Source organism: Tenrec ecaudatus, chromosome 3, assembly GCF_050624435.1.
Source record: "Tenrec ecaudatus isolate mTenEca1 chromosome 3, mTenEca1.hap1, whole genome shotgun sequence".
Taxonomy (NCBI): domain Eukaryota; kingdom Metazoa; phylum Chordata; class Mammalia; order Afrosoricida; family Tenrecidae; genus Tenrec; species Tenrec ecaudatus.
The window spans coordinates 97,534,521-97,557,642 of NC_134532.1; the positions used below are offsets into that span (position 1 = coordinate 97,534,521).

At 38.9% G+C, this 23,122-nt stretch overlaps 1 protein-coding gene across 1 annotated transcript in view; it reads left to right on the forward strand.

The window, feature by feature from the left end:
* Positions 1-23,122, forward strand: part of BBS7 (Bardet-Biedl syndrome 7) — a 76,560-nt gene that overhangs the window by 50,017 nt on the left and 3,421 nt on the right. Inside the window, exons 13-18 of the mRNA XM_075543856.1 lie at positions 1,425-1,490; positions 5,697-5,836; positions 11,787-11,951; positions 16,253-16,362; positions 16,451-16,554; positions 16,684-16,807. Coding sequence (XP_075399971.1) covers positions 1,425-1,490; positions 5,697-5,836; positions 11,787-11,951; positions 16,253-16,362; positions 16,451-16,554; positions 16,684-16,807 — 709 coding nt within the window. The remainder of the gene's footprint in view (positions 1-1,424; positions 1,491-5,696; positions 5,837-11,786; positions 11,952-16,252; positions 16,363-16,450; positions 16,555-16,683; positions 16,808-23,122) is intronic.

A 23,122-nucleotide genomic window follows, 5' to 3' on the forward strand; every position in this document is an offset into this window, starting at 1 on the left:
AAATTGGAACTCTACAATGCTCACTCTCCCGACACAACGGCTGGAGCCACAGTGGGTGAACAAGTAAATGTGGTGAAGAAAGCTGATGGTGCCCGGCTATCAAAAGAGATAGTGTCTGGGGTCTTAAAGGCTTGAAGGTGAACAAGCGGCTATCTAGCTCAGAAGCAAAAAAGCCCACATGGAAGAAGCACACCGGCCAGTGCGATCACGAGGTGCCCAAGGGACCAGGTATAAGGCATCATGCAAAAAAAAAAAAGATATATGTGTGTGTATGTATGTGTATATGTATATATGTATGTGTATATATGTATATATATATATCATATTAAATGAAGGGGGAAGTGCAGAGTGGAGACCCAAGGCCCAAGTGTCGGCCAATGGAGATCCCCTCATAGAGGGGTTTAGGAGAGGAGATGGGTTAATTAGGGTGTGAGGTAGTATCGATGAAGAACACAGCTTTCCCCCAGATCCTGGATGCTTCCTCCCCCCAACTACCATGATCCGAATTCTACCTTGCAGGGCTGGATAGGACAGAGGCTGTACACTGGTACATATGAGGGTTGGAGGTAAAGGGAATCCAGGGTGGATGATACCTTCAGGACCAAGGGTGTGAGGGACGATGCTGGGAGAGTGGAGGGTGAGTGGGTTGGAAAGGGGGAACTGATTACAAGGATCCACATGTGACCTCTTCCCTGGGAGAGGGACAGCAGAGAAGGGGGGAAGGGAGACTCCGGATAGGGCAAGATATGACAAAATAACGATGTATAAATTACCAAGGGCATATGAGGGAGGGGGAATGGGGAGGGAGGGGGGGGAAAGAGGACCTGATGCAAGGGGCTTAAGTGGAGAGCAAATGCCTTGAGAATGATTGGGGCAGGGAATGTATGGATGTGCTTTATACAATTGATGTATGTATATGTATGGATTGTGGTAAGAGTTGTATGAGTCCCTAATAAAATGTAAAAGAAGAAAAGAGAAAAAAAATGATTAGGGCAAAGACTGTACAGATGTGCTTTATACAATTGATGTATGTATATGTGTGAACTGTGAAAAGAATTGTATCAGCCCCAATAAATTGTTAAAATAAATAAATAAATAAATTGGAAAAAAAAAAAGAAAACCAATGTGGAGTTTTTTGTTGTTGGTATTTTTGGAGTTTTTTTAAGCTCTTAAAATCTTAAAGGTCCAGATTTAAATTCCACAAGTAGCAATGGAAAAGTTATCTAACTTATCATAGCCTGTTTCTTTATGAATTAAAACTTGTTAATACTTACTGCATAACATTAAATAGGAATGCTTGAACCCACTTAGCACAGCGCCGCTCATGTTATAAATTCTTAGTAAATGGTAACCATAATTAGTATGAGGCTGTTTTCTTCAAAAACGTGCATTCATCCTCTTCCCTTATTTTGATTTCTCCTCAGTCAAATGACAACTTTCTTCTGGCTACTTATCGGTGCCAAGCAAATACTACAAGGCTGGAACTCAAGGTAAAAACGTTAGAAATTATCTTTACTCGAACACTTGAGCTCTTTCTCTCGTAACTACATCTTAGAACATCTGCTGTAGTTTCTTTGGTTGAAATTTATCTCTGAAATGAGTCCTATTGGAGTAGTGACTTCTGAATTACTTGTTAGATTTTCATTTATCCCAGACCACTAGCTAATGTTAGTATTCAACCACTCACCTGTAAAATGACAGATAATAAAATTTCACATAACTAGAAATGAAAAAAAAATTTCTATTATGGAAAGTTTCAAACATATATAGAAATAGTGAATCTCCATATGCTGGTCACTCCGCTGCAGCAATAATCAAGTAATGGCTTGTTTACGCTAGCACTCTTAAAATTATTTTGAACCAAATGTAAGATGATTTATAATTCCATTTATAAATATTTCAGTCTATATCTGCAAGAGATAAGTACTTTTAGAAAATATAACCATAATCTGGTTATCACAATTAGAAAAAATAACATTAATTCTGTAATATCAAATATTCAAATTCCACTATTTTTTGTTTTTGTGGTTTGTTATGCCCAAATAATGTGTCAATTAGTTATTGACATCTTTAGCCAATTTGTCCTATCACTTCCTACAGTCTGTATTTGGTTGACTGAATTCTAGTGATGTTATCATCTATTTTAAAGAAAATCTTGTAAAGTTTAGTAATGCAATCAACTTTTAAATTAAGTATTGAGCCTAGCATATACACCTATCTTATGTAGTTTGTTGTGTTTTTAAAGTGCTTTTATTTTTAATATACCTGTTATGTAAAAATGAAGAAGTATAACTTTTTTCCTAGTGTTCATGTTCTTTGGTACTCAGAGTCTAGATTTTTTAAGAGAAATGCTGTTACACAATGAATTTTTTCATATCTACCGAAATTCGGTTCAATTTAATTTTTCATTGACAATTTATTTTAGTGTACAGAAGTTTAATCTACTGATACGTTGAAGGAAAATGGAAAACTAGGATAAATTTATTTCTTATGGAATATACCTAAGATGTATGTATATTGTTTTAGAAATAAGAGTATAAGTTAGTGGCCTAATTAAATATTTTAAATTGTATATTAGTATGTAGGGTTGTGACAATAAATTAGGCCTAATAATTTTGGGAAAAACAAAAATGCAAAATTTTTAAATTAAAAAATGGATAAAATAATTTAAGAATTCAAAGAGAAAATAAATGTCCCAAAGTAAATTATGCAAAATTAAAAGAAAAAGTAAAAATTACCTTGCCACACAGCAGGCCATGTTATAAAACATTTTAATAAAAATATTGTAGGGTGTTTCCAAAGCTTAAACAAATGGGTCAGGCAATAGGAGGGAATATAGAACTAGCATCTGACACATATTTATGGGAATTTAATGCAGGACATTTCTATTATGGAAAACATTCTATTTCTACTTAAAACTTGGCATGTCACAACTGGCATCCCTCTAGAAGAAAATTAAGTGGTTCATATGTTATGCCATATGTAAAAAATAAGTTCAGTTGCATTAAGTAGGTATATTAACAGAAGAAAATTTAGTTGTCTTTCAGACAATGGGTGAATATTAGTAACATATGAAGCTTATCATAAGCTGTTATTTTAAAAGATCATCCATTAAGTAAAATTGGCAAAAAATATGGATAAGCAGTTCAAAAAAGAAAATTAAAATGGCTAGTAAATGAATTTTTTAAAAGTTATATGTCATTATTACTCAGAAAAAGTAAAATGAAACACAAAGCTCTGATTTCTTATCTAATAGATTTTGCCAAAAGTTTTTAAGAGCAGTGTCACCAGGTGGCAAGGATTGGGGAAAAGAAAATTTTAACCACAGCTGGTGAAAATGTGAATTTCTGCAACCCTTTGGAAAATCAGGATTAGCCCCACTTTAGAGAGTATTTTTTAGCAATTAAATCATAGTAAGGATGGGGATTTTAAAGAGGGAGAAAAGAAATTAGAAATTAGGTGATGGGGATGAGGGTGCTGGTGAGTGATTTTAGCTGTTGAATAATATAGACTTCACCTAATGGCCTCCACCTAATTCACAACTAAAAATTCATTTTAAAAAGAACAAACAAAAACCTCACAGAAATATATACACAAAGGAACCTTGGTCACACAATGGTTAAGCATTCAGCTGCTAGCCACAAAGAGGTGACTCCCATTCGCCCAACAGCTATGTGGGACCAAGACTTGTTTACATGCTCTATCCCTTTGGATATGTTTTGTTTTTCCATCAATTTTATTGGCACATAATTTACATATCAGAAACAATCACCACCACATCCATCCTTGGGCATTCCCTCCCCCCATGGTTGGTTGATTCACTCCCAAAGTGAGCTGTGCACTCAGGAACAGCTCCCTCTAGTGCTCCCTCCTTCTCCCACCTTCATTCTTTACTCCCAAACTACCCTTCCCCTCCCTAATGCCCATCCCTCTCCTTTGCATTCCCTATAATACCTTGTATCATTTATCATTGTACATCCACTTCTCCTGTACTGACATGAAAATCCCCACAGAAAACAATGAAAAACAAATTGCACTTAGGTGGCAAGGATAAAATCACATTAGTATAAAGGCAAAAATACAAATAATGCATTACAGGAAGAACCAGTCTCTGAATAAAGGACATTGTGCTGCGTAGATAGTCAGCAAAAAAGCAGAAGACCTTCAACAAGATGGGTTTAAACTGTTGTGGCTGTAATGGGCTCAAACACAACAATTGTGAAGATGGCATAGACCTGGCATAGATGTGTTCTGTTATATGTAAGATCTCGTCAGAACCAACTTGAAGGCACTTCAGGACAACAGAGAATGAGTTAGAGCTATACCCATGAACATGGGTGGAATTCCATGAATTAAAAAGACACAACATACAGGAAGAAGAAATCCCTATATATGTGTGTTTATACATCATGATATAAATATGGAGATAGGCATGCAAAGAAGTATAGGGCTTTGTTGAGTTAGATTATATGATAGAGCAAAGGCTTTAATACCTTGCTGATGGTAATAGGAGAGGCAGAGATTATGGAAATAAGATTGTTAGAAATAAAAGTGAGAGTTCTTTAAGGTTTTTGAGTACATCTATGATTTAAGAGTTAAGTACTGTAATTTTTTACCAGGTGTTGCTGTTGTTCTGAGACTCAAAGTATTAGTTAAGTAGATTTATTCATGTTACTATTGCACGTTGGTGTTTGTGCATGTGCATACAGCGATGAACAGCAAAATAGCAATATGGACCTCTACATGTGATGTATTGAGAGGGTGGGGCGCACCAGGCAATGTCCGTTTTAATCTTCCTGGCCCATACGTGATCTGATTTCATTCGGCTGTGCCTCTTCTAAGCAGATGTGTCTGTTTCCATGCCATGCATATACATTATTTTGTCAGCACCTTCATTTAAGGCATCAGTTTTTCTGTAGGCGTCTTTATTTGTTGTCCAACTTGCATTTTAAATTACAGTCTCTGGAAAGAGGAGGTATTCCACATAAGTTTTGGTTATTTGCAAAACTCATGTATCTCCTTAACAAAAATGTCTACATTATAGTTAGTTTATATAACTGAATAGACTGCAGTACAGTTGACCCGTGAACAGTACGGGTTTGAGCTCTGTGTTCCATTCAGATGTCCTAGGAAATTTTTTTCCTGTTGGTATTGTGATGAACCCAAGTGTAGTTAAAGTACCTGCTTGAAATGCCGTGGGGCACTAATCATCTCCACTGTACAGCCGTCTCTAATATACAGAGGTGAAGTGCGAATGCAGTTGGTTAGCATCACGGAGCATTCAGTGGATGAATATTAAGAGGATACTTGCAATACTTCCTGCTATAGCATCAGGAAAAAAAATCTTTAATTGGATCTCTGCAGTTGAAACCCATGTTTAAGGTCCACTTCTGTTTGGGGATGTGACAGAGTAGTGTGAGCATATGTAGAATGGAGCAATATTGGTAAATATGGATGAATCAACTGAGAATATGCAATGGGGATAGATAATTTTTCATTAGATTGTTGAATATTGCTTTTCTTGCCAGCACATTAAAAAATTTCCTTTAGTGATAAAAATTAGTTCCATGGAATATTATTTTCTCCCAAAATTTACAAAGGAGATTAAGGCTTAAGTACTTGTATTAGACATTTTAAAGCTATATTTATGTTCCTAGGTTATTCTGATTTTTTGTTCTTCTTTTGTGTTTAATCAGATTCGTTCAATTGAAGGCCAGTATGGCACACTTCAAGCATATGTGACCCCAAGGATTCAACCCAAAACCTGTCAGGTCTGCCAGTACCAGATCAAGCCCCTTTCACTTCATCAAAGAACTCACTTTATTGATCATGACAGGTAGGACAAAGGAGATAGCAGTTTATTTTCAGGGTATCACACAATTAAGATAAATCCTTTTTTATTTTTAAAATGTAAATTCTGGTAGCTCCTTGTACATTTTTTAAAGTAAATATTTTAAATACTATAGATTATTATTCTTTTAAAAAATTAATAATTGAAGTCTTTATTAAATAGCTGGATCAAGAGTGGGCTAGCACCTGGAACCCTCTCGACCCAGAGCAAGTTCCAGGATTTTCCTAGTTAAAAGCAGTGGGCTGGCTCAAGGGAAGGGTGGGTTTCGGAGGGAACAGCATAGCTGCAGGTACTAGGCCAAGGTCTTAGTGGTTCTCAACCTGTGGGTCGCAACCCCTTGGTGGTCGAACGCCCTTTTCACAGGGGTCGCCTAATACGTCCTGCATTTCAGATATTTACATGATGATTCATAACAGTAGCAACGTACAGTGATGAAGTAGCAACGAGAATAATTGTATGGTGGGGGGTCACCACAACATGTAGAACTCTATTAAAGGGTCGCGGCATTAGGAAGGTTCAGAACCACTCTTGGAAGATAGTGACCATTTCTTGCTAATTGAGCAGGTAGGGTTTAGATCCGTCTCAGAAGAGTCAAGGTCTTGTTTGGAGAGCCTGCAGAGGGAGGAGCAGAAGGGGGGCTAATTGCTAGCGGGGGGTTAAAGGCAGTTTGAATCAAAACGGAGTTTCTCATGTTAAGGTGGGTGACACAGCGGAACAGCAAACAATGGACTCTCTTAATTCGCCAGAGGTTTTCTTTCATGTGAGGGGCATTTAAACAAGATTACTTGCTATCCTTAATCGTCCATGTGGAGATGTAATCAGCGCCGTCCTCACCAAGAAGTGCGCAAAGTGAAAGGGACAGCACGGTGAGGTGCGGGGAGGAAGTGACATCTACAAACAGTTTTTTTAAAATTCTTTTCTTGTTTATAAAGAGCCTTGGTGGTTAAAAAATTCAACTGCGGATGACATGGCTGGCAGTTCACACCCAAGGCGCCCTGTGAGAGAGCGGTGTGGCAGTTTGCTTTTGTCGTGAACCATGTTGCTGCTGTCAGGTGCCACTGAGTCGGGTCCAGCCCATAGCAGCCCATAAGCACACACAACAGAACAAAACTCCCCCCAGTCCGGTGCCACGGTCCCGATTGTCTCCGTGTGTGAGCCCATCTTGACGTCATCACATCTTCCATTTGCTTTAGCTGCTTCGTGCATGAAGCGCACATTCCGTAGTCTCTTCTAACATCCACTTGGCTCTCGTCTCCCTTTCCTTTTTTTAAAAGCATTTTATTGGGGGCTCCTACTACTCATCACAAGTCACCATCCATCCATCCATCCATCCATCCATCCATCCATCCATCCATCCATCCATCCATCCATCCATGTGTCAAACACATTTGTACATTTGTTGCCGTCATCATTCTCAAAACATTTTCTTTCGACTTGAGCTCTTGGTATCAGCTCATTTTTTCCTCCTTTCCTCCACCATCCTCCCTCCCTCCCGAACTGTTGCTAATTTATAAATTATTATTATTTTTTCATGTCTTACACTGTCCGATGTCTCCCATCACCCACTTTTCTGTGGTCCGCCCCCAGGGAGGGGGTTCTAGGTAGATCATTGGGATTGATTCCTCTTTCCTATCTTTTTAATGCCCTGTTTGCTTTTGTGAGGAAGACAGCATAGGAAATCCCCTGGGCCTTCCTCCCCTGTTCTGTAGGGTCCTTATGAGTCGGCATCGACTCCATGGCAGCAGGGTTGGATTGTTTCTCGGTTGGGGTAATTTGAAAAGCGGGATCTGAAGAAAGACCCGAGCATTCTTGTCTCCGGAATATCCATGATTTCAGCAGCCAGGTCCATGCAGAGAGTGGGAGGAAGGGCGATTTAATATTCTTTTTAAAAAAAATCATTTTATTGGGAGCTCATACAACTCTTATCACAATCCATACATACATCAATTGTATAAAGCAAATTTGTACATTTGTTACCTTCATCATTCTCAAAACACTGCCTCTCCACGTAAGCCCCTGGCATCAGCTCATTTTCCCCCTCCCTACCTGCTCCCCCTCCCTCATGAACCTATGATTATAAAAATTATTTTGTCATCTCTTACACTGTCCGACATCTCCCTTCACCCATTTTTCTGTTGTTCGTGTCCCAGGGAGGAGGGTCCATAATCCTTATAATCGCTTCCCCCTCTCTACCGATTTAATATTAATAGACATACGATTCTTTGTCTTATTTTAGAAAGTGTGTTTGAGTTGGACTTTCATGTCTTTCTTGGTGCAAATGGTTAAATAAGTACCCAACTACTAGCCATAAGAGTGACAGTTGGTTCAATCCGGTGCACCAAGGCATGAATGCAACATACCAGATGAAGAAGCAGGGAACCAAGAGAGAGGTCTGAGGGACTGGCCCCCAATACCAAATACGTGGATAGCTTCCCCCACCCCCTGAAGAATTCACTTCAGAGGACAACGCTGAAGCTACAGCTCAGGGAGAGGGACACATCTGATCAAAGCACACAGGGACAATTGAAGGGGGAGGGAGAAATGGCTCACCAAGCCCCAAGGACGATATTCCTGCTCAGAGCAGCCAATGCACAGAGAAGACCATAGGGCCGGCCCCACCATGAGACACGACGTCCCTCACTGTCCCATAGTGCTACAGGGGACAACACTGGAGACACAGTGTGGGAATTGTGCCCAATCAGACCCAACCATAGCGGGCAAAACACTTAGAGGGTGTGCAACAGAACAGCAAGGAGACCAAAGCAATGAAGTGCCTGGGGAATACTAAAAATAGACTGTAGGGCCAGGGAGTGGCACCCCATCAGACTCGACCAGAAAAAATACTCTTAAAGGTCAACAAACAGACCTTGAACTATTTCAAGGACTTGTCTTTTTTGATGTTGTTTTGTTGCTTTGTTTTACTCTGTCTTCTTTTTGTGCTTATTACTGTCTCTGCGTGTCTATCTAGATAAGAAAGGTGGGATAAACAATCCAGAGGAGAAAACAAAAGGACTGACGGTTCTGGAGGGGACACGGCAGCGGGGGATACAGGGTAAAGGAAATGGGTGTTAACAAACCCAGGGACAAGGAAACAACAAGTGATCTAAAATTGATGACGAGGAGGGTGTAGAATGCCTGGTCGGGCTTGATCAAGGGCAATGTAACTGAGAGGAAATACCAAAACCAGTGAGGGCCGAACATGATAGTGGGACAAGAGGAAAGAAAAAGGAAATAGAGGAAAGAAATAGAGGCAAAGGGCATTTATAGAGGTCTAAATATAGGCATGTGCATTTGTAAATATATTGATATATGACCATGGGGAAATAGATCTATGTACATATATTTATAGGTTTAGTATTAAGGTAGCAGATGGACATTTGGCCTCTACTCAAGTACTCCCTCAATGAAAGAACACTTTTTTGTAATAACTTGGTATTCCTAGATGCTCACCTTCCTGACAGTTGCTGCAGACAATATGGGTACATAAGCAAATGTGGTGAAGAAGGCTGGTCGTGCCGGTCTATCAAAAGATACAGTCTCTGGGGTCTTAAAGGCTTGAAGATGACAAGGGGCCATCTAGCTGAGAAGCAACAAAGTCCACATGGAAAAACACACCGGGCTGAAATGGGTGCATAAGCAAATGTGGTGAAGAAAGCTGATGGTGCCCGTCTATCAAAAGACATAGCATCTGTGGTCTTAAAGGCTTGAAGATAACAAGGGGCCATCTAACTGAGAAGCAACAAAGTCCACATGGAAGAAGCACACCAGCCTGTGTGATCACGAGGTGTCGATGGGATCAGGTATCAGGCATCAAAAACCCAGAACAAATAATCATGTCTTTGTGAATGAGGGGGATGGTGGAGACTCAAAGCCCATCTGTTGACAATTGGACATCCATTTACAGAAGGGTCACAAGGAAGAGACGAGCCAGTCAGGGTGCAGTATAGCACCACTGAAACATACAACTTTTCTCTAGTTCTTTAATGCTTCTTCCCCCCAAACTATCATGATCCCAATTCTACCTTACAGATCTGGCTAGACCAGAGCATGCACACGGGTACAGATTAGAGCTGGAAACACAGGGAAACCAGGACAGATAAATCCCTCAGGACAGATACTGAGAATTAGGGGAAGGAGGGGAGAGAAAGGGTGAACTGATCACATATAACGCCCTCCCAAGGAGATGACCAACAGAAAAGTGGGTGAAGGGAGACATCAGTCAGTGTAAGACATGAAAAAATAATAATAACTTATAAATTATCAAGGGTTCATTAGGGAGGAAGGGAGGGAGGGAGGGAGAAAAAAATGAGAAGCTGCTACCAAGGGCTCAAATAGAAAGAAAATGTTTTGAATAATGGTGGCAACATATGTGCAAATGTGCTTGACACCATGGATGGATATAAGGATTGTGATAACAGTTGTATGAGCTCCCAATAAAATGATTTAAAAAAAAGAAATGTTAGAAAAATTGCACTGAGGATTCTTTTTTTTCCTGCCATAACAATACAGCTACTCATTCTTCAAGGTAGCAAGGGCTGTCTATAAAACTTTGTTGGGAAACCTTACCCTGCTCACCATACAGCCTTGACCTTGCCCTTCTTTTTGTTCCCCAAACTCAAAGAACATATAAAGGAACATGATTTGAGTCCTTTGAGGGTGCCAGAATTGCTGTCTGACATGGTGCTGTCTGACATTTGTTCAATACAATTTTCTGTGATTTTGTAGCCATGCTACAAAACCTATGTTTTCTTTTATTATTTAATTCACTTATCACTAAATGATGCAAATCGTTTATAATGAAAATGATGGGCAGTCAGCTGTAAGGAGAGATCTTCCTAAGGAAAATTTCTGGAAAACATTAAAGAGAAAATAGTTTCATTCTTTTTAGTTTATCTTCCTCTTTAAGGTTTAAAAGTTAAAATTCAGTTAATTAGAGGTAAACTGGTGTGCTGGAAAAAAGAGCAAGCTGGGATGGAAGAGATTTGGATTATAATCTTGTAATATCTGTTTTTTTGTGACTTTGGGGAAATAATTCAATCTATGGACTTTATCTTTCTTATCTGCAAATGAGAGTGTTGGTCTGGATAATTTCAGGTATCCCACCTGTCAGTTTCCTTAATTCTAGTCTAAGTTCCTTCTGAATCTTTAATTTTATAGAATTTGTATTTTGTTAATGCTGCATAATTATCTATATGATTTATTTTAAATATATGTAGGAAAAATGGTTTTTCTATCATTTTATTATTTGATTTTACAAGAAAGTCTTCATCATGTCCTGCGAGATAAGAAAATATCTTAACTTGTCCGGTGGCTCCATGTAGTAACTAGTGGAGCCAGGTGTGACATCCCTGTTTCCCTGACTTCCAGGACTCACCCTTTGCCTTCCAATGAGGTCGACACTTTTCTTAAGGGGACTTTTGTATAAATGTGTCTTATAGTTTATATATCACCAGTAAGTGAACTTTTCAACAAGTATATCTACTATACAACTTTTTTTATATTTAAAAAATAATGAGGGATAAAAAGTATTTATGCCACTTAACTAAATAGTAAATCACCTCCTAGCACAAGCATCAGATTCTTTTTTTAATGTCTTTTTTCCATTAAATTGAAATGTTTGCTTGGTGTATAAGATTAATCTGTGAAAAATTAAATGAGTGCTTGCTTTTATAGTTATTTAGGTAATTTGTTCATGAGTGGTATACAGGAGGATCCAAAAAGTTTGTGGAAAATGGAATTAAAAAGATCTTGACTTTTAAAATAAATTTTTGACATGCCTTATATATTCATCTGTCAGGTTCCTTAATTCTATAGTCTACTAAGTTCCTTCTGAATCTTTAATTCTATAAAATATATGAATTTATACATGTATATTTATATATTCTACCACCATATATTTCCACATACAAATGTGTGCTCTATTTTTAAATTACAGACCAATGAATATACTGACTCTAACTGGCCAGTTCAGTTTTGCTGAAGTTCACTCCTGGGTGGTATTTTGCCTTCCTGAAGTTCCCGACAAACCTCCCGCAGGAGAATGTGTGACATTCTACTTCCAGAACACCTTTCTGGATACACAGCTTGAAAGTACCTACAAGTAAGCTGGCTTATTGGTTGTTGTAAACAGGACTTCCAAGTTTTTATTTGATATGACAGGTATAATTTGAAATTGAAAACTTGACCCTTCAAATAATCTATTAAAAAACAAAAAGAATGAGCTTAGAAATTGACTGAATAAAGATGACTGTGTAAAGAGCCACACTTAAAAAATTTTCTAAGTAGTAATCAATTATAAAATATATTAGTTTGGAAAATCTATTTCAGAGTAATAAAAATAATTAGAAAGAAGCTTTATTAAGAATTTCTGAATTATAAAATAATTTTAAAATTATTATTTATAAGATATATGATATAAAGAGTGTTTGAAGAAAGCTACATATTTGATTGACCTGAGTGACTTGATTAAAAGAAATAGTAGTATATTGTCATCAATATGAAAATACTGGAAAAGTAGAAGTCCTCAAATTTATCTGAATATTTATCTTAATTTTTTTACTCTTAATTTTAACTGAAGGACTTGAACTTCAGAAGCTGGCAGGCTTTTTGAGGCTATTGAGTTATAATCTGGAGGACAGCGCATTTTTCTGTACTCCTAAGAACCCAATCGAGCATCTTCCCACTTGCTACTCAACAACAATCTCCCATGAGCGCAGGTTTAAGCATTTTCACATCCATGTGAGGCAACTAAATATACTGTGGCTTGGGTCAGGCACACCTTAGTCCTCAAAGCAACACCTTGGTTTTCAAACTTTATAGTCTTGTGCAGCAGATTTACACAGTGAAGTGCATCCTTTTATCTCCCAACCGCTGCTTCCTTGAGCATTGATTATGGATCCAAGCAAGACAAAATACTGGAAACTTACATTTTTCTCCATTTATCAAATGGATCTTTATTGATCCATTTGTGAGGATTTTGATTTTCTTTACTTGGAGTCTTAATTCATACTAAAAGCTACAATCCTTGATCTTCACCATCAAGTGCTTCAGTTTCTCCTTACTTTCAGCAAGCAGAGTTGTGTCATTGGCTTACCACAGGTTTTCCATAAACCTCCCTTCGATCCCAGCTTCTCTGCTTGTTTGCTCAGCATATATAGTCAACAGTAATGGCCCGAGGATATGACCCTGATGCACAGCTTCACTGATTTTAAGCCATGCAGTATTACCTTGTTCGGTGTGCACACCTACTTCTTGATCCGTTTACTAGTTGTGGATGAGCACAGTGAAGTATTCCAGAGTTCCCATTCTTCTCAGAGTTAACCACAGTTTACTACGGTCCATGCAGACTAATGCCTTTGCACAGTCAATGAAACACAAGTAAACCTCTTTCTGGTATTCTCTGCTTTCAACCAAGATCCATCTGACATCAACAGTGATATCCCTTGCCCCTCGTTCTCTACTGAATCCAGCCTGAACTTCTGGCAGTTCCCTGTCAATGTGCTGCTGAAACCATTGATTATCTTAATGAAAATTTGACTTGTGTATGATATCGATCTTTAGTTTGAGCATTCATTTGGGTCACCTTTCTTGGAATGGGCTCAAATGCGGTTCTTTTCCGGTCAGTTGACCAGGTAGCTGTTCTGAATTGTCTCAGTATCGATTCCCGGAACTTTGTCTTTAGTTAATGCAAACTGTTTTCCTTCAGCACCCTTAGTTCTTGCTTGTATATTACCTCCTGAAATGGTGCACTGTCGACTAGCTCTTTTTGTACAGTGACTGTTTCCATCTTCCCTTGGTGCTTCCTGTATCATTCAGTATTTTCCTCTAGAATCTTTCAAAATTGTGATTCAAAGCTTGAATTTTTCTGTATCATTCAATATTTTTCCTCTAGAATCTTTCTTTTTTCTTTTTTAAAAATCATTTTATTAGGGGCTCATACAACTCTTATCACAATCCATACATGCATCAATTGTGTAAAGCACATTTGTACATTCATTCCCACTAAATCTTTCAAAATTGCAATTCAAGGCTTGGATTTTTTCTCGAGTTCTTCCAGTTTCAGATATGTTGAGCATGTTCTTTCCTTTGTGTTTTCTAATTTTAGTTCCGTACACATTTCATTATAGTATTTGGCCCTTCTCGAGTGGCCCTTTGAAAATTTCTCTTCAGCTCCTGGACCCATAGAATTTCCGTATTACAACATTTTGCCTCTAGAATCTTTCAGAATTGTAACTCGAGGCTTGCGTTTTTTCTTGCGTTCTTTCAGTTTATGGCATAGTAAGCCCGTTCTTCCCTTTCGCTTTTCTAACTCGACGTCTTTGCACATTTCATTATAAGGTTTGACTTTGTTTTCTTGTGCTGTCCTGTGACAAGTTCTTTTCCAGCTAACTCTTTGACTTTATTTTTTCCTTGTGCCTTAGCTACTCTACTATAGTTAAGAGCAAGTCTCAGAGTCTCTTCTGACATCCACTTTGATCTTGTCTTTCTTTATTGTCTTTTTAATGACCTTTTGCTCTCTTCATGAATGATCTTCTTGATGTCCTCCACAGTGCATTGGGTCTTCTGTCATTAGTATTCCGTGCAGCACATCTCTTCTTGAGATGTAAAATTCAGCCCTTGGACTGCTGATATTGAACTTCCCCACCATCTCTTCCTATGTGTGTTTTCCATTTGATTTCTCTGTATTCCATCTTGAGAAGTCCATGTGCGTAGTTGCCACGGGTGATGTTTAGAAAAGGTATTTGCTATGAACCAGTTGTCGGTCTTGTAAAATTCTGTCATGCGATCTTCAGCGTTTTTTTTTTAATCACCAAGACCCTGTTTTCCAACTACTCTTCCTTCCTCTTTGTAATCTCTTTTTTCCCCCTTTGTAATCTCTTTTAACAAAAACCAAAACACTACCATGGAGTCAATGCCAACTCAATACCAACCCTGAAAGACAAGGTAGAACTGCCCCTGGGGTTTCCAAGACTGTAGTGCTTTACGGGAGTAGAAAACCCACCTTTCTCTCATGGAGAACCTGGTGGTGTTGAACTCGTGACCTTGCAGGTAGCTAGTTTCCCAGTGTGTAACCACTGTGATATCAGGGCTCCCCTTAGGCTGAATTAAAAAAAAAAGTCCAATCATAACAGTGGACTCGGTTGGGCCAGTTAACTTAAATTCAGAGGTCACCTCAGAACACTGGCAACTGTCTGGGGGATTACAAAGAGGAGAGCTTGTAGCATTTCTTGAAGTACACAGATCATCACACGGTCTTATGATGAAGCAGTTTGAAGAAAACTGAAAACTAAATTGGTTAGAAAAAGATCAAGAAAGTTGTACCAATTCGCTTTTTACCGTGATAAGAAAGTGCTTTCTTATCCTTCTAGCATAGCAAAGCTATTTTTTAAGAATTTTGTTGGGAAATTTTATCTCACTCACTTTCCACCCCAATCTTGCTCATTTAGACTTCCTTTTGTCCCCCAAACTCAAAGATCATTGAAAGGGAACATGATTTGAGTTTCTTGAGCATGTAAAAACTGCTTTTTTTGATAGTACAAAATTCTTCAAGGGATGACCTACAGAGATGGAAATGGAAGAAAGATATTTTAAGAAACAATAAGTTTACATTTGATATATTTATTTAATAAAGATTTCTATGATTTTATAGCAATACTCTTATACTAACCTCATATTAGTAGTGAAAATAAAGAAAATGTAATGTTCTAAATGAAGAATAAAGGGCAGTGGTTCTCCACCTTCCTAATGCTGTGACTCTTTAATACAGTTCCTCATGGTGTGGTGACCCCAAACATAAAATTATTTTTGTTGCTTCTTCATAACTGTAATTTTACTACTGTTATGAATCAGGTGACCCCTGTGAAAGGCTGTTCGACCCCCAAAGGGGTCACAGACCCACAGGTTGAGAACCTCTGATAGAGGGGAAGAACCTGTGGGGGAAGGGAGACAGCAGTTAGTGTAAGATATGAAATTAATAATTTATAATTTATTGGGAGTCATGAGGGTGGGAGGGAAAGTAAAAAGATAAGATACCAAGGGCTCAAAATAGAATGTAAATGTTTAGAAAATAATAAGGGCAACATATGTACAAATATGCTTGATAAAATTGATGTATGGATTATTATAAGAGTTGTAAGAGCCCCATTAAAATGATCGTTAAAAAAAAGGAAAGAAAAGAATATAAAAATTATTCTGTCTTTACTCGGTATATAGATATTATCTTTTGTTTAGTTTTATAAGTAGTTTCAGAACCAGAACAATTAGTAAAATTATTACTATTTAAATAAGCTTTACATGAACAATTACAGAGAAATGTGAAACCAGAACACTAGCTTCTACTCACAAAATTCATATATACCTGGGTACTTTTTTCTAAAGCTCATTTACTTATTTATTTCATAGAAAAGGAGAAGGAGTTTTTAAGTCTGACAACATTTCTACTATATCCATCCTAAAAGATGTTCTCTCCAAAGAAGCTACAAAGAAGAAAATTAACCTCAATATATCATACGGTAAAAGAAATACAAATAATTCTTTGTTTTTGTTACTAAAAGAAAGCTTCTGTGACTAACTTAATTGTTCTGACTCGCCACCTTCTAGAGATCAATGAAGTATCAGTCAAACACACTTTAAAGCTAATCCATCCAAAGCTAGAGTACCAATTGCTTTTGGCTAAGAAAGTACAGTTAATTGATGCTCTAAAAGTAAGTAAATATGATATGGATTCATGATCATTATTTGGTTATCATCGAGTTTCTAAAATTGTAAATACTATTATACTTAGATTTGGTTTTAAACATTAAGGTGCTTTTGTTTTCTCATTTTCAAACAAGGAATTGCAAGTTCATGAGGGAAATACAGACTTTCTGATACCGGAATACCGCTGTATATTAGAAGAGGCCGATCACCTACAAGAAGAATACAAAAAGCAACCTGCACATCTTGAAAGACTCTATGGTTAGTTAGCGATTTTATTTTGAAATGTGTGTGTTTGTATATGTATATGTGTATACACATGCACACATATATATTTCTTTACAACTAGCTAATTGTGGAACTGGGGAAAAAGAGACAAAGACTATAGCCGTTGTGATCAGCAAAAACCAGTGTATAGTTCTATTTATGGCAATATGCTATCAAGTTTTCATATGTAATATTTTTACTTAATAAAATATAAATAAAAATTAAGACATGAAATAAATATATTATGATGAATTAATTTATATATAATAAGATGTATTCTATGTGTATATCCTGTAAAACAGAATTTAGGCCATATTTCACTAAATATTTTCCATGTTTTGTGAGTGTTATGAAAAATCAAAATGCAACATTTAATATTTTTAAGGCAAAATTTAACAAGGGGCTTCAAAATGTTCATAGGAGAATCCCATTATCCTAGATCATACAAACATTAGTCTCCATAGCCCTGAGGTCAGAAGAACTACTGTTAAAGGAATCATATTAGAAGTTCCTAAAAAAGAGAGAAAAATTATGGAACAAAGCTCAAATTCATAAGGAAGTTTACTGTTCAGATAGAAAAAGACTAATAGAGTCCCCAGTATTATGGTCTTTAGTCACCCTTCAGGTCTGGAAATAATTTCAACCCAATAGCTCAAGTTTCTAACAAACAGTAGACCGATTTCTGTGTGGAGCAATAACATTATGGAGGTATGTGCCCTTTAGAATAATCAACCATTGAGATCAAGAGGGCAGCCTTCACCTAAGGACAGAGTTGAGAAGAGTTAGGTTAAAAAGGAGGAATGGAAACAAACACAAGGTGGAAATGGGATAAATGTACTACAATTGAGGGCATGAGACAAAATGTATATGAATTGTTGGGAGGAAAACTCATCTAATCTGTAAATCTCCCAATTCACAAAAGTTCAAAACAAAAAAGGGATAATGGAAAATTCCCATTTTTGCTGCAAACTTGTTGAAGCCCCCCTATATCTTATTATTCTCACTTATGTGTATATCAAATATTCATAATAGGCATCTGCATAGAGGCCATAATTTAGTAGTGATGAGCAGAAAGGGGAAGGATAGGGAAAGGGACAGAGGCGTCGTTAAGGAAGCTGTAGGTTTCTGTATTGCAATGGGAAATTTGGCAACGATTATGGGTGGTTGGCAATACAACATGATTCAGGTAAATGATATCACTAACTGACATATTTGAAAACTGTTCAGTTGAAAAATGTTGTATTATATTTATTTTACAATAGATAAAAGGGAAAAAACTCAAATGTCACTTCTAGGAGGGCTTCCCTAGACTGCTTACCTCAGTTAGTCCCCCTACACTGCTGTCCTGTGAACAGTGTTATTTCCTCTGTGACGTTTCATCTTCCAGACATGGTTTTGTTTCTTTAATGGCGGCTACCTCTCTGACAGTTTGTAGGCTTCATGAAGACAGCAACGCTCAAAACAGCAAAAAAATAAAAAGGAGAAAAACGTGATTATTTTTCAGTTTTTTTCCCCATGAACTCTTTGAAGGTCCCTGATATGTTCCATGTATAGTCTGTCAGTTTTCAGCTGGAAACTCATCTTGTTGTGGCGGTGAGCAGGAGTGTTCACAAATGGCACTGGAAGAGAGAGAAGGGGTGAGAAGGCTGGTGAGGTAGGCTGGAGTAGGGTAGGAAGGAACAACTTAGGAAAGCTGGTGGAGTTAATGCTGTCTACATAAAACCCAGGATGCACGTTGTTTTCGTCAGGTGCCCTGGAAGCGGTGTGGACTCTGTAATCTTTATAGAGTGTAGTCAGATCTTTGTGCTGTGGGTTTGAACTCCCAGGCTCCATTACTGTCCAGGCTGTTATGTGCCCTCAAGTCCGTTCTTTCTCATCGTGACCCAATTTGCTAGCCTCGAAGAGCACCACTATGTCACCTAGGCTGTAAGCTTTATGGGAGCACACTTCCCCTCTTCTCTCTGGAGGAGCCACGGGTAAGCTCAAAACACCACCTTTTAGTGAACGTCTGAGTGCATAGCCACTGTACCCCAGTGCTGCTTTATTGTGTATGGGGCTCCTCTTTAGCCTGTGTTTATAGCCCATTGGAGTACTTAATCCGCACAAGAGCTCTGCACATGGTATTATCTCCCAATGTTCAACTTCTTTGACATTTGACATTTTAAGATGTATTGTCGCATCAAGTGGCAGAGCTGCATTAGAAGTGCGAGGCTCTGAAACGCATGATTTTTGTACTGTACCCAGTCTTGCATCGTCACTGTGGAATCAGTTTAGTATCATCCACATTGATCTTTAAGCCTGCTTATTCCTATCTTATTTCTTACTCAGATTCTTGTTCACAAACTATTAATATACACTACCTTAATGTTTATTATTTTGTCCTATGGCAAGCGTACCATCTGTTTTATCCTATAACAGCTGATAAAGTCAGTGGTACAGATCTATCATCTCTTATTAATTCAAAATCCAGAAAGCCTTGAACACCAGAACTTTTTACATGAATAATTTGACAGCAAATCTGACATGATCTGAATTTATTTAATGACAAAACCCGATTCACACTGACATGAGGCTAACTTGTGTTGTTGTGTAATAGGGCCCCCGCTCACGGGGACCCTGTGTCTAGGAGAACAAGACACTCTTCATTGCTGTGCCATCCTCACAATCACTGCTGTGTCTGAACCCATTGTCGCCACTACGTTTATTTCATGCTGCGAATGATAGTCTTTGTATATTTCACTTTCTTTTACTCAGCGCTGCTATAACAAATGCCACACGGGGACAGCATTAAAGAACAGAATTTTATTTAAATTTGTTTTAAAGTTTAACTTTCCGTTCTGGAGGCTGAAAGTCCAAACAAGGGCCTCAGTAAGCCGTTCGACTCCTTCCTTGTAGGCACTCCCTGGCCTGCGTTGCTTCCTGGTTTACAAATGACCCTCGCATGGTGTCTTTGTGTCCCAGGCTCCACCAGTGTACTCGTGGTCTATCCTTTCCAGAACTCAGCAGTGATTAGATTTAGGATATACTTAATTGATGTGGTCTCATGCACATACAAAGAAACCCTACTTTCAAACAAGATTACATCCATAAAAAAAATTAAATTAAAAAAAAAGATTACATCCATAGATATAAAGGGTTAGGATAACAACATATTTTTTGATAAAAGGAACATGAAAAAGATGGTTTCTTTGACAGCGCCCAAGTGGCACATAAGAACATGGCTTCGAAAGCGGCAACACCGAGACGCGGATAGGCAAAAAAAGCCACTAACATTTCAAAATTTACAAGGTTAAAAAAAAAGAAAGAAAAGACAAAACAAAAAGATAGCCAAAAAATGCTAGTAGTTTAGGGTCTGTTTGTTGGCCTTTAGGAGTGTTTTCCAGATGAATCTTGTGGGGTGCTACATCCTGGCCCCAAAGTCCATCCTTTATACTCCCTCGGGATCTCTTTGCTCTGCTTCTCCCGCTGCTCCATTGCACGCCCCCAGTGTTTTGCCTCAGTGTGGTGGGGTCAGCTCAGTCGCACATCCCTCACTGTGTCTCAAGTGCTGTCCTGTATAGGACCATGGTCGGTGCAGGATGTCGCATCTCGCAGTGTGGCCGGCTGTATGATCCTCTCTGTACATTGGACCCTTCGAGCCGGGCTATCGTCCTCTGAGCTTGGTGGGCCCAGGAGTGCTCTACTCTGTTCTTCCTCCTTCCTTTGCTTCAGCTTCCTTCTGGGTGTGGTGTGGCATGTCAGTTCCTTTCCCACACCACACGATCTATTTTCATTTTCTGTGGTACTCCCTTTGATGGTAGGGGTCTGGCTAATTCTGATTAGGGCTGGCGTATGGTCCAGTTTCTTTGTGGATTCCTCTGTGTTTTACGTTGCCCTCCTGGTTTGGTGTGTCATGGTGGGGTCCGTATGCATGTTCCAGTTTGTATGCACATATTACTATATCAGCAGGTCCACCTAGACAAGGTAGGCTGGACAAACAATGAGAGAAGAAAATAATGGGACCAACGGTCCCGGAGGGACATGAGAGCATGGGAGGTAGGGGAAGGGAGGAGGTGTTGGCCAACCCAGGGACAAGGGAACAACGAGTGGTTCAAAACCAGTGGAGGGAGGGGATGGGAGGACTGGTAGGGAGTGACCAAGGGCAAGGTAACTGAGAGGAATTACTGAAACCAGAATGAAGGCTGAACATGGTAGTGGGACGAAAGGAAAGCGTAAGGAAATAGAGGAAAGGAGTAGGAGGCAAAGGGCATACAGAGAAGCCTAAATACAGACATGTGCATATGTAAATATATTTATGATTATGGAAGAAATAGACCTATGTGCATATATCTATAGGTTCAGTAGTAGGGTAGCAGGTGGACATTGGGCCTCCTCATGCACACACTTCCTCAATACAGTAGCACCTTGCCCAGCTAAACGGTCATTCCATGATACCCACCTTCCCGACATGATCACTGAAGACAGACGTGTGTGTAAGCAAACGTGAAGAAAGCTGATGGTGCCCGGCTATCATAAAGATACAGTGTCTGGGGTCTTAAAGGCTTGAAGGCAAACAAGCAGCCATCTAGCCCAGAAGCAACAAATCCCACAGAGAAGAAGCACACAGACTAAGCGAATACAAGGTGTTGAGTGGACTAGGTAGCAGACACCAAGGAACAAAAACAATCATTTCACCTTCCTCACGTAAACGCTGAAGACAAATGTGTGCATAAGAAAGTGTGGTGAAGAAGGCTGGTGGTGCCCGGCTATTGAGAGATATAGCATCTGGGGACTTAAAGGATTGAAGGTAAACAAGCGGCCATTAGCCCAGAAGCAACAAAGCCCACACGGAAGCAGCACACTAACATGTGCAATCGTGAAGGGCAGAGGAGACCAGGTCTCAAACAACAAATGCAGGGGGTAGGGGGAAGAATCACATCACAGTGAATGAGGGGGGGGAGTGTGTGATGGGGACCCAATGCCCATCTGTAGACAGCTGGACATCCCTTGCAGAGGGGTAGTGGGAAGGAGATGAGTCACACAGGCTTCAGTGTAGCAACAATGAAACTCACAACCTTCCTCTAGTTCTTGAACGCTTCCTCTCTTCCCAGTTATCATGATCCCAATTCTACCTTGCAGACCTGGTTAGACCAGAGGATGCACAGCGGTGCAGTAGGGATCTGGAAACACAGGGAATCTAGGACGGATGAACCCCTCAGGACTAGCAGTGGGAGTGGCGACACCGGGAGGGAAGGGGGTGTAGAAAGGGAGAACCGATCTTGGAGATCTATATGTAACCTCCTCTCTGGGAGATGGGAAATGGGAAGGTGGGTGAGGGCAGACGCCGGGCAGTGTAAGATAAGATAAAATAATTATTTATAAACTATTAAGGGAGAAGGGGGGAGCAGGGAGGGAGGGGGAAGGACAAAAAGGAAATGAGTTGATTACAGGAACCCAAGTGGAAGGCAAATTTTGAGAATGATGAGGGCAACTAATGTATAAGGGTGCTTTACTCAATTGATGTGTGTATGGATTGTGATAAGAGTTGTATGAGCCCCAATAAAAAGATTTATAAAAAAAAGAAGAAAAAGATAGTGTCACTTGATGCAAAGTAGAAATTAACTTAAGTCTAGCACTGAGAACAAGACAAGGCTTTTCAGTCCCCTAAAGAGTTACAGTCTCAGAAAAGCATGGGACAGTTTTCCCTGCTGTATAGGCTCACTTTGTGTCGGATTTTATCAGTGGGCAGTGAGTGTGTTTCTTTGGGATTTTTTTGAGCACTGGGAAAACTGTAAAACAGTTTGAGAAACAATATTATTTTAAGGAGACACAACCCTGCCTTTAACACACTTAGTGAAACATCCATATGTTTGGTTGCGGAAATATTACTGTTTTACTATTAGATTATTAGATGCTGCTATTTACTCTGTACTTTGGAACATTAATATATGATATATGCCTTTATCCTAACATACGAAAAATCCGGAAACATCTCGTATTAAGGGCTTTGGATATATAATCATCAACTTGAATTATTCCCATTTGACATATGAAAAAACTCAAACGTGAGATAATTCCCCAGATCTTTGAACCGAGGACTGTTTGCCTCCAAGTCAAATCCCAAGAGTAGTCAACATAGAGATGGAATATTAAGAACAGAATATGGCCCTTTTCTCAATGGTCTGCTTAATGGGGAAACAAACCACTTTTGTGATGTTAATAGACACAATTATCAGTTCAAATTTTGATTTGAATAATGCTTAACACATTTTTAAAGAAGTGAATTTATATCCTGAAACTTGCCTTAAAGTCCCCTCAAACAGGAGCCCA